The sequence below is a fragment of the Phymastichus coffea genome, unplaced genomic scaffold (assembly GCF_024137745.1).
Source record: "Phymastichus coffea isolate CEN01 unplaced genomic scaffold, Cenicafe_Pcof_1.1 PCOF00005, whole genome shotgun sequence".
Classification (NCBI taxonomy): Eukaryota; Metazoa; Arthropoda; class Insecta; order Hymenoptera; family Eulophidae; genus Phymastichus; species Phymastichus coffea.
Window position 1 is genome coordinate 7,727,338 of NW_026706816.1, and position 12,304 is coordinate 7,739,641.

The window sequence follows — 12,304 nt, forward strand, 5'->3', positions numbered from 1 at the left end:
TGCATTTTCTGAATTTAACCTTGATCTGACCTTGACTTCCAGTTGATCGGGTTAAACAGATTTCAGATTCAAATTCAGCGACCTCGAAAACATGTAAATTCACTGGTATATTTTATTTGCAGTGCTCTCTCTGAATTTGACCTTGATCTGACCTAAACTTGAATTAACTAGATCAAGCGGACCTCGAAATCGGATCCAGTGATCTCGAAAACGTATAGATATCATGGTTTGTGTTTCGTACACACAACTTTTTTTCCCGTGGAGCTGCGTTATATGATCACTTAGTAGATACTGTCAATTTGAAGAACCGAATATTTGGAGAAACTTATAATGAACTATCTATGAAGTGACACAAGATGGAAGAATATAATAATTTAAAAATAAACTTTTATTTATTTGCTTATTTATTTAAGAATATAATAATTCAAAGATAAACTTATATGAATTATCTATATTTGTTGCAGGTAACACATTGGCAGCATCCACGTTTTCACGCGTATTTTCCGGCGGGGAATTCGTTTCCTTCTATATTGGGAGACATGCTATCCGATGGAATCGGCTGTATTGGATTTTCATGGGCTGCTTCACCCGCTTGTACTGAACTTGAGACAATTGTTCTTGACTGGTTTGGAAAAGCCTTGGGTTTACCCAAAGAGTTTCTTGCAGAAGACAAGGACATTTACAGTAATGGTGGAGGAGTTATCCAAGGATCAGCTTCAGAATGCGTTCTTGTAACAATGTTAGCAGCACGTAGCTATGCACTGAGAAAATTACATATTCAAGAGCCCTCTTTTGAAGAGGCAACTTTCTTAACAAAACTTGTTGCATACTGCTCCAAAGAGGCACATTCATGTGTAGAAAAAGCAGCTATGATATGTTTGGTAAAATTACGCGTGCTTGAAACAGATGAACATGGAAGTCTTCGTGGGTCTATTCTTGAGACGGCTATGTTAGATGATACGGCAAAGGGTTTAGTACCATTTTACGTTTTAGCAACACTCGGTACAACAGGCAGTTGTAGTTTTGATTGTTTGAATGAGCTTGGACCAGTGTGTAAAAATTTTCCGAATTCTTGGCTTCATGTAGATGCAGCTTACGCCGGCAATAGTTTTATTTGTCCAGAATTGCGTGAACTAATGACGGGTATAGATTTTGCTGATTCATTCAATACAAATCCGAATAAATGGCTTCTGGTTAATTTTGATTGCTCATGCTTGTGGGTTCGTGATCGCGTAAAGTTAACTTCTGCACTAGTTGTAGATCCACTCTATTTGCAACATGCAAACTCTGCTGAATCAATAGATTATCGTCATTGGGGTATACCCTTAAGTCGACGCTTTCGTTCACTGAAACTATGGTTTGTATTACGTTCCTACGGACTCTTAGGTCTTCAGTCTTATGTACGCAATCACATTCAATTAGCACAGAGATTTGAAGCGCAATTATGCCGTGATCAACGTTTTGAGCTCCTTAATGAAGTTCGCCTTGGTCTCGTTTGTTTTCGACTACGTGGAAGCGATAATATAAATCAAGAGCTTTTGGCTAATATTAATGCTTCAGGAAGTCTTCATATGATACCAGCAAGAGTAAAGCAAACTTACGCACTTCGATTTTGCGTTATCCACGAACATGCATGTGAAAAGCAGATAGACGCAGCTTTTCGGCTAATTGAGAATCATGCAACTGAGGTTCTTTCTGGACATTATAATAAACTTAATGAAAAAATTAGTAATTTTACTGAACTCATCAATAGTCCCAAAAGTCCATCTCTTCTTAACAAAAAACTTGTACGTAAATTTAGTTTCACCCGCGCAGTTTCACGGGATGCTTATAAACGTTCTCGTTCGAAAACTAGTCTTCACGATGGCGCTACTCCTATCATGGTAGTTGAAGAAGCACGTTGTTCTAGCGATCATGTGTCAGCTATTGAAGAAGATGTTTTTTGTGATAGCAGGTAGAATATTGAAAGATGTACGATCCCTAAAAAAAGAGATCACCTTCGATCACTTCCGTGAGCCGAACTTCTTATTTAATATTTTGAGTTTAGGTTATTTATTAAACAATTGTGAATTCTTCATGTTAAATGAAACTGATTTTGCACACAATAAAATATTTAAATACGTAAAATGATAACTATTAAATTTATTAAAGTGTATAACTATTCACAAAAATTGTATAGAAATTCATTTCTGTAAGACAATCAGTAATGATAGCATAATATTGTTGATCATGAATTGAATATTTAATTATTTAATGTCAATAAGGAAGGAATTAATAAAATGAAAATATTGAACATTAACCTATCACTTATATAAAGATGTTATGTACAAAGGGTCTAGCTGAATAAGATAGTTAAATCAGCCCCTACAGATATAAAAAAGTGACTGAGCCATTATGTTTGACATGTAAAAAAATCTCTATACTTAGATTTTCAGAACCCTGGACCCCTATAGAGTAAAATTAGACAAAATTTTGTATTTTTCAGTTTTTTTTCACGATATCTTGATCAGTTTTAGAGATAAAACAAAAATTTTGATATAAACGTTGCAGGCTTTTTCTACCGCTACAAAACTATATGGATCAAAATATTTTTGGCGCTAAATTTAAATTTTTAGAGCTACTTGAACATTTCAAAATTCCATATTACGAAAACAACAACAGATACGTGTCTGGGAAAAATATGTTGTTATTTTCCATTAAAAAAATATCTCTGAATTTTTTCAGATATTTCGAGCTATGGAAAGAACCTCAAAAGACATAAAAATCACTAAAAAATACTATTTTTTGCCTCTAGCGCTTTACCGGTAGATCCTAGAATAAAATCAATAGCATCACTGTATTCTACGTGAAAAAATACATTTTAAATATGTATAATACTTTTAGCACTATTACATCATGACAAATCGATTATTGTATTTACAACCTTCATGTAACACTCTGGAAATGGAATGGGCAGAATACATTCAGATTTCTCATCATATAATGTACCGAAGACAAAAGTGTAACATATTTTTTCCATGTATTTTTTTAGGTAGAATACGATGATGCTATTGATTTTATCCTAGGATCTATCTGTAAAGCGCTAGAAGCAAAAACTGAGTTTTTCAGTGGCTTTCAGCGTCAGGTACTTTCCAAGTTAATCCTACGACATAACCAGTAGTACAATTGAGTTTTGCACAAGAAAAAATAGTCGAAAACATGTATTATATTATTATTATAAAACTTCCAAAATTATTTCTACTGTAACGGTCCTATATATGAGCTATTCATTAAATTATTAAATGACTGCAACTAGTCTAACGTATTTATCTGTTTAGTCAAAACAAACAGCATGACGTCACAAAATAATAGACATAGATATAATGATCCATAATATTGAGAAAAATATGTTAATTATATATAATTTGAATATAACAAAGTATCGATTATATAGATTTTAACATGCAGATTCACAATATCTCATTCAATTATAAATTAATAATGAATATCAATATGTAAAGTTAATTTATTTATTAACATATGAAATATTAGAAAAATATAAATAATTTATATGTAAAATGAATAAACATAGAACAGAGTAAGAATTGGTTTCATTAATAACAGCTAAATAACAACTGTTATTAATAAATAAAGAATTAATAATTTATTTAAACAATAAGCTATATATAGAACGAAAATATTAAGTTAATACTTGATAATGATAATTTTATGATTTAGAAATCTTAGATAACTAATCTAATAATCGCATATTAAGATTAGAAGAAAACCGTTACAAATATGAAAAATTAGTCATAATTCAAATGTTATTAATTAATTTAAATAATTAATTTTGGAAATTACTTATTAGTTAGTTTACGAGAGTTCGAATTATTTTATTTATAAGTGATACGAACATACATTTATGATCAAGTAAATAACCATTAATATTAAGTTTTTAACACATGTAAATTTTACAGAATTAGTTATTTGTTGATTTTATACAATATACAATTATCGCCAATAGTGTCGTCAAAAGTTATTAACTAATAAAGTTAATTAACGTGATATTACATTATTTACAATAGAAAATTATTAAAATTTCATATAACTTTATAGTTAATTAATTTTGGAAGTATTTTCCAAAATTAATTATTTAAATTAATTAATAACATTTGAATTATGACTAATTTTTCATATTTGTAACGGTTTTCTTCTAATCTTAATATGCGATTATTAGATTAGTTATCTAAGATTTCTAAATCATAAAATTATCATTATCAAGTATTAACTTAATATTTTCGTTCTATATATAGCTTATTGTTTAAATAAATTATTAATTGTTTATTTATTAATAACAGTTGTTATTTAGCTGTTATTAATGAAACCAATTCTTACTCATGTTCTATGCTTATTCATTTTACATATAAATTATTTATATTTTTCTAATATTTCATATGTTAATAAATAAATTAACTTTACATATTGATATTCATTATTAATTTATAATTGAATGAGATATTGTGAATCTGCATGTTAAAATCTATATAATCGATACTTTGTTATATTCAAATTATATATAATTAACATATTTTTCTCAATATTATGGATCATTATATCTATGTCTATTATTTTGTGACGTCATGCTGTTTGTTTTGACTCGACTCTTATTTGTATACATTCGCGTAAACAGTGAGGTAGCGCCGCTTAATGTATTGTTTTGACTAAACAGATAAATACGTTAGACTAGTTGCAGTCATTTAATAATTTAATAAATAGCTCATATATAGGACCGTTACACTACTAAAATTTTTTTTAAATTTTTTGCAAGAGTAAGCTTTTTGTTCGTTATAGGATCATTCAACATTACTATCAATAAGAAAATATACACTTTAATCTCATAATTTCTAGTTTTTATTTATTAGAATAAAGAAGTTCTCAAATACTGTTAAATATTTATGTATATACATTCTAGAAATATTAATTCCTATTTTTTATATATCACACAATATTAATAACAAAGATTACATTTATATTTTTGCATATTGCACATATAGTTTCTAAGTATTAAATATAAATATATTCATAACTAATTAGTAAGTAGAAAAAATCGATGAAAGGGTTATCAATAATAAGACAAGCAGACAAGTTTATTCCTCGTCGGTATCCATACTCTCATTCTTTTCGGAGTTTATATTGTCATCCTTATCGGTGTCTACGTCAATGGTAGGAGTAACCTCTTCTCGTTCAAAATCTTTGTTAATTCGTGTGCAAGTCTCAAAATTCTTGATTGAAAGCTGGCGAATGATAGGAAGTGTTATGTCTAGGCGAAATGATGTTACAGCCAGACGTAATAATATATTCAAGTAATGTCGCGTTGGTAAAGGTTGGATCTTAGTCAGGATTTAAGCAAAGGTTGGTTAAAGGGATAGCGCCTTTATTATATGTAGGGCGTTTTAAGTAGATAAAATAGTTCCTTACCTTATTAGGATTGGGTTTCAAAAGAGGTTTTTTATGGACAGTCTCAGGTGTTTGCGCTTGAGTTTAGATTTTATTGTTTAAAGATAATTATAATACTTAATAATCCCGGTTCTAAGTAGCCGGATAGTTAGACTTAAAAAACAACTTTGCGAAACTACTGAGTCGTAAATTGTGTATTGCGTACTGTATTCTATATACTGAGTAACTGCTATTGCGAACTCCAATCCAGCCTTTTTATACCGTGGGCTGATGTGCCCCTTCCTGTGATTTTGCCAATTTAATATGCGGTGAGTAATATTCGCGGAAGTATTGTGGGAACGTGCTTAGACTAATCTATCTCGCTAGATAGATTTACAAATCTTCCCGGGAGGGTTGGTACAATAGAAAACTAAATTATCGATACCTGGTTTGAAATCATAACTTATAATTCGTCACGTACTTTTTCTTTCGTATCGACGTGACATGCCCACCCCTCGGAGTCCTTTGCTGATAGAGCAAGGGACTAGCGTTCTCCGAACGCTACTGCAATTATTTGATATATAGTTTTTGTTTTTTTTTTTTTTTTTTTTTTTTTATATAATTATTATTTTTGTATGTGTGTGTTTTTTTTGTTTTTATATATATATTTTGTAACTATCATTATTGTTTATTATTATAAGAAATGGAAGGACTGGGGATAGGATCATAGTAACTCCAAATGATGAAACTGCAAGCTCCTCTGGAATCTACGTAAAAATTCCTTGCCAATACATCTGGCACAAGGGGCATTGCTGAGCATAAAATGCTCGGGGCGGACACATTCGGCCTCCATGGCTAGTTGTTGGTCCTTGGGAGCGGCTGCAACGCGTGCTCGGCAAAAGAAACATCCTTGCCAATGTGCGGTGTCTTGTCCGCACACACGGCATGGATGGAAAGGGGCTCGTCCGAATCCCTCTCCTCCATAGGTTTCTTCGAAGAGGAACTTTAAGTGAAGATGCCCGTGATGAGTCTCCTGGAAAATATACCGGGTCAGCTCGTGGTAGTTCCAGCTTCCATCGTCGTCTAATAGCGGCGGTTCGGGATGCTGCATGCTCGTCTGGGCCTCCCGGTTTTCCCATCTTGCGAATAGTCGTGTCCTGGTTGATGCCGATGTCCAATTGTTGCATATTTGTTCCGTTGTCCAAGATCGGTTTGCCTTCTTGCATGGTGGGCCGAGTGTGGTAGCTGCTGTGCGTTTCATCGTGCTAATTTTATGGAGTGTCTGATATGACAGAGGGTATATTGGTGTTTTTGTACCTTCTTTATTTTAGGGAGTGGAGAGAATTGGAGGAGTGTCTATTGTTTCGGATTTTTGGAGTGGGACCGCTTGCACGGCCACGGGTGGGGAGTGAGGAGTGTCGTAGTTGTTTGGTAGTCTAAAATATTTTCCGTCAAGTAATGTCTGTGCAGATTTGCAGATCATTCTTTTTTGAGGAGTTAAGGGTGGATTAAGTTCTTGCATTGGTATATTTTCGAAACCGCGGTCTCTGTCACTGCACACTCTGTATGCGCAAAGTATGCAACTTATTGCGATTACGGATACGACAACGATTACAATGGTTACACCTAAAGTTAAATATACGTGCAATAACTTCGCTCGGTCCGAGTGCTCGTGACTGTTCTGACTACTGTTTGTGTTTGGGCTTTTCATTACTATTTTGTCTGTAGTTACCAAAGAGATTTTTGGAATTACAAAATTTTCCGCATTTAGTTTTTTCTTAGCCCCTAAATAAATATGGTGGCTCGTTCTAAGTTCGCATGGCTGGGGAATCTGTATCAATCCGGTACCATTCAAAGGAAAAGGTTGTACTATGCCGTTACAATTAATATCAAAGGAAGTATTGAGATTCACTGAGTATAGCAAAACATTACTTTGTAACGTTGGTATAAGATAATAGTTAGTTTCGGAGCTAGTTTCAAGTTGGCAAAATACGAGATTTGACTCTTCCGGTGATGTTAACAGGCTAAACTCGCAGGAATTATTGTTTGGCTTGCGTATAGTCGGGCATGGGCACATATAGAAGGAAAAAATACGTTTACACTCGTTATCAATTAAATTCTTGCTTACAAAGGTATAGGTAGCTTCTCCCTCTGTCACAGTCAGGTAATCACTTTGTGGTCTAATGAATTTAGCGATTTGGTTAGTTTTGTTTGGATACTGGAATACTGGCAGTGAATACAATTTGTAAGTTTGTGTATTGCTGCTTGCGACAAGGGGAAAAGCTACTTCGACAATGATGTTCTTACGAAAGTAGACTACGTTAACTTCTGCAATTTGTTGTAGTGTTATGATATTGATTTTTGACATATGTACTGGCAACTTTGAATTAGTGCTTGCTTTGATAGTTTTTATCGCGTTTAGCAAAAATTGCGGATTGAAAGAAAATTGTTTGTTTTGCAGGAGTTGACGTACTTCGGTTGATATGTAAGTAAACTTATGTAAAATGTCGTTAATTTCGGCTAAAATAAGGCTAATGTGTGTAGAGTTATATACTGGGCTCATTGCGCTAGTAATGAAATCTGCGCGAGATTTTCTAAAAAGCAGAAGATTTGTCTCTGATTGTAAATTATTTTCGGTAATATAAGTTAAGTCATACTCGCCCATTTGTTCGGTCGAATTACTCTCGCGCATATTCAAGACATCTTTAAGGGCCTTATCGGCATGTTCGAGTAAGAGGCTGTCCAGCGATGCTAGGGCATCCCGTCCCCCGTTGGGTGTGTCAAAAGCGTACGCGTTGAGAGAGGTGCTGACTGCTTCGTTGATGTGTTGGAGTTTTTTTGTTTCTTCGTAGGCTGTGTATATAGAATTTTTGATGAAATCGTTTATCTCGATTGTGTTGCAAGCTGCAGATATTTTTTCCAGCGTTTGGGTGAAATTCTGATGAGAGTTAAGCACTAAGTTGATGTCGAGAGCGGTGATAATATTCCATTTTTCTTGAATAAATCGTATGGTAGGTCCTTTTTCAAAAGCGATTCCAGGCTGACTATCATATTGCTTTGTAGTTGGCTGATTTTGGCATATAACGGTAGTTAGTAGACTGACGAAAAGTACTCTGGGTAAGGGCATTTTGCTGGTGTTAGCTGGAAGAGTTGATTTTTTTTATATTCCCTTTTTTTTTTAGAATTTCTGTCTAGCGTTGACAGCGATTTTGTTAAAAAGCTCCATCCATTCCCAATTGTCTATTTGGTCAAAGATGTTTATTAGTGTGGTTGGGGAGGTGTTATAGTTTCTACGAAGCAGGAGCGGTGCTACTCGTGGGGACGAGTCGGAAGGATAAGTGGTACTGGGTTTGAGTAGTTCGCTGAGCATTGTATTTTTATCTTGGATGTCGCGATGATTACTAGCGGTGTAATGTGTTTGTGTAGGTGTGTTTTGGTCAGTGTGTCTCTCAAGGATATCCCTTATCTCTGCTATATATTTCATGGCTATTTGTAAGCAGTTAGAGTAGTGTTCATGAAATTGCTTTAAAGAGCGGATGTTTTTTGTTCGGAAAGGTAAAAGGCTGTTAATGCCGGGCGGTTTAGGAATTGAGTCTGTAGGTAACTCTAGGTTGGGATAGTGTAGAACGACATGATGTATGCAGTCTGTGCATTTAATGCATCGTATGGCGTATGGTGGTCTGTGAGGACCGATGATTTTGACATAGACAAGGTTATATGATAATTGTTGTTGTATGGGTAGGGTGTAATGACAACTTGTGCAAGTAGGTGAAAAGTTACTATTTACATAATAGGTAACCTCTGCTTCTATTAAATTTGATTTGTTATGCAACGTGTTTTCAGTGTGAGGTATTTTGTTGGGGGGGGGGGGGGGGGGGGGGGGGATGGTTCATTAGTGTTACTCGTGTACATTTTGTGGAAGGAGATTGGTAACGGGTGAGGTCTTTCGGTGTTTAGCACCTGGTGGCTACTGCAATGTTTGTAGTTACTTGTCAGTATCCTAAAAAAGAAAATAATGTAATGTTCAGTGTTGTTATTTTCTAAAAGACTCCGATATGGGGCGGATCGAATTTCTTTTGATGTGATTGATGTCTATTAGATTCTTTTCTATTTGTATGGCGTGTAAGCGTGCGTCTTGTAGTTTGTTGTAAAAGGTAAAAGGGCAAACGTAGCGTCTGATTTCATGTTTGAGGCCCTTAATAAAAATATAAATAGCTAATTTTTCTCTCTGAGTTTCGTCTTCTGTAACTTCGAATAAAAACATTTGCGCGGCCTTCCCCATGACAATGTATTTTTGTAAATATGTATTTATTCTGTGTCCGAATTCTATTGCGGTTTCGTCTTGCATTTGAGTTGATATACTTAATCTCTTTTTTTCTATTATCAAGTCTTCTAGTAGTTTTCTTTTGGCTCTGTGATCCATGTTTTCAGACATATAGCTATTGTTGACGTTTATATTCTGTTGATTAATGGTGGAATTTCTGGTTCTGATAATACTGGATATATCTGTCTCTGTGTGTAGCTTGGTTTCTGGGTCAATTGATTGTCACGTTCGATTTTAAAGATAGTAGTTCGCTCTTCAGGCTGTATTGCCGACGGGGCTTCCTTGTTTAATTTGTCTGGGTTTGTTTCTCTTTCAGGTTTCCTAGCTAGGTAAAGTAGCAAGTTAGTCAAAGAATTCCAGAATGCGCCAAGTAGGTGTATGCTAAAGCCATAGAGGGAATGAAGGGCATAACCATGTATAATGGTATCAAGGACAAACTTAATTGCTCTAAAGATCATAAGGATGGCCAAAACAGCGGCACTCGCCGATCCGAATGTAATGAATCGACTCCATAGCGATTCCCAAGTGGAATTCGCAATACGGTTCAGGGTATCTTCGTCGAGTAGTTTAGCTATGGATATTCCCGGGGCTAGATTGGATTTTCCAGCGAAACCGAGCGCGATTTGATTAAGGACCGCGTTCCGTTCTGTAGGGAACATTATGAACGTGCGAAGGTGTTCAATGTCGTTATATGTGTAAATTCCGCTTGTTGCCGTGTTTATGGGGCTATTATATTCCCAACTTTGCTTGGCCTGTGGTTTGATTATGTGTGGAGTTTCCTGACTAGTGACATCCGGAATAACTTTTACCCATGAGTCACCGAACTTATACATTACCGACATTTTAGTATCGCAAGCGGTTTTGGTTCCGTATTGTTTTATTATATGCGTACGAGGTGTGATAAACATCGGAGTCTCACCGCGCGTGACCGGTAATTCTTGGTAGCACGTTTCGGCCTTTCTAGCTTTGACTTCTGCAGGTACGCATTTGATAATGTGTACTAATTCACCCGCCATCATGGCCATGTATCCGGGTTCTCTCATTAAATAATATGCTAAAAGGTCCGGGGATAAAGTGGCAATGTTTAACGCATTAGTAATAACTTTTCTTTCTAATTCGCATTGCTGTAGTAATACGTCGTGGTATAATTTTTGCAAATGATTTTTGATATGTTTTTCAACAAATAATATTTTTGAATTTACATAAGTGAAAAGATCTAGATCGTGCATATTTTTAACTCTGTTAGAAATGAAATGTTCACCGAGCCGATTTTCTAATATGAATAATCTCGGATGTTCTGTTTTAATAATTTCAAAACCGCATTGTATCATTTTACCGAGGTCTTTGAAAGCAAAAGATATATCCTCAGAATCTAATACATAAAGTGGTCTTCGTTCATTGCCGATCTCTGTTACTTTAGTGACGGGTCCTGAATATAGATTAGTATACTTGTTGGCCTGGCATGCCTGAGACTCGGTTCTGTCCCAGAATGCGTATCCGAATATGCTATCAATGCAACGTTCTTCAGTAAATTGACAAGAAGTTCCGGACTCGAGTTTGATTTTATTTGTTTCGAGTGTTACAGAGTTAAATCTTTCTTCGAGTGATACTTTAACATAGCCGGTAACGTGTACATTGCTGAATGTGCCGTAAGGGTCGGAGAAACTTCCTGCGTTAGTGCAAGTGCCGTCTGGGGCAATGTATCCTGCCAATTCTATCGGGTGTACGGTTGTTTGATTTATCATTAAGTTTTGTACTAGGTTATCGCCGATAGTCATTATTCGATAAGAGTGCATTTTAACGCATTCTTCTCGTGTTACTTCCTTAATATATTCTATTTCGGAAAAAGGGGGGGACCATTCGTGAGAGAGCGCGCCGCATGTCTTGGCTGATCGTTTGACCTCTATTTTGCAGTAACGGACCTTTATAGTTGCAAAATCATTAAGTTGGAGGAGGGATATTTCAGTTATCGTAGAATTGATTATTGGATTAGGAATGTCGCATTCAGCAATATCTACAAGAGAGAAGGTAGTGAAGTTAGTAAAACGTTGAAAACAATCATAGGCTATGAAAGAAGTGACTATTTTGACGTATAGTTGAACAAAGATGCTCAGAATTACTGCTTTCATCTGAAACATAATTTTTCAATTACTACTTGTTTCGATGTACGATTTCTTTAAACGATTGGCGTGGACCGTTCGAGTTTCTTTTTCGTTTATTTTTATTTTAATATTTTCTTTTTCTCCCACTTCCAGGACCAAGTAGGGACCGGCAAAGTGACTGCCTGTGAGTTTATGAGGCTTTGGGCCGCTTTTTAGAAAAACCCATTGACCGATTCTGAATTTGTTAGGATTTGTTTTTTTATCATATTGCATTTTGGTTTTTTCTTTGTATGTTATTAATTTTTCTCTAGCTATTTCATGTATATTGTGTAACTGTTTAACCAAGTTTTCCACGTAGCCTTCGTAGGTAGGTAGTAAATCTTGCTCTAGCAGGGGCTCCGTGCTTGGTAGGCGTGGCTTGCGAGCGAACAGCAGTTCCCATGGTGAGAACTGGTGGCTGCTG

General features: G+C 35.1%; 1 protein-coding gene across 1 annotated transcript in view; it reads left to right on the top strand.

Moving 5' to 3' along the window:
- The window catches only part of LOC131667640 (aromatic-L-amino-acid decarboxylase-like), a 358,515-nt gene extending 356,321 nt beyond the window's left edge, over positions 1-2,194 (top strand). Inside the window, exon 3 of the mRNA XM_058941201.1 lies at positions 465-2,194. Coding sequence (XP_058797184.1) covers positions 465-1,958 — 1,494 coding nt within the window. The 3' untranslated portion in view covers positions 1,959-2,194. The remainder of the gene's footprint in view (positions 1-464) is intronic.
- The last annotated feature ends 10,110 nt before the right edge of the window (positions 2,195-12,304 follow it).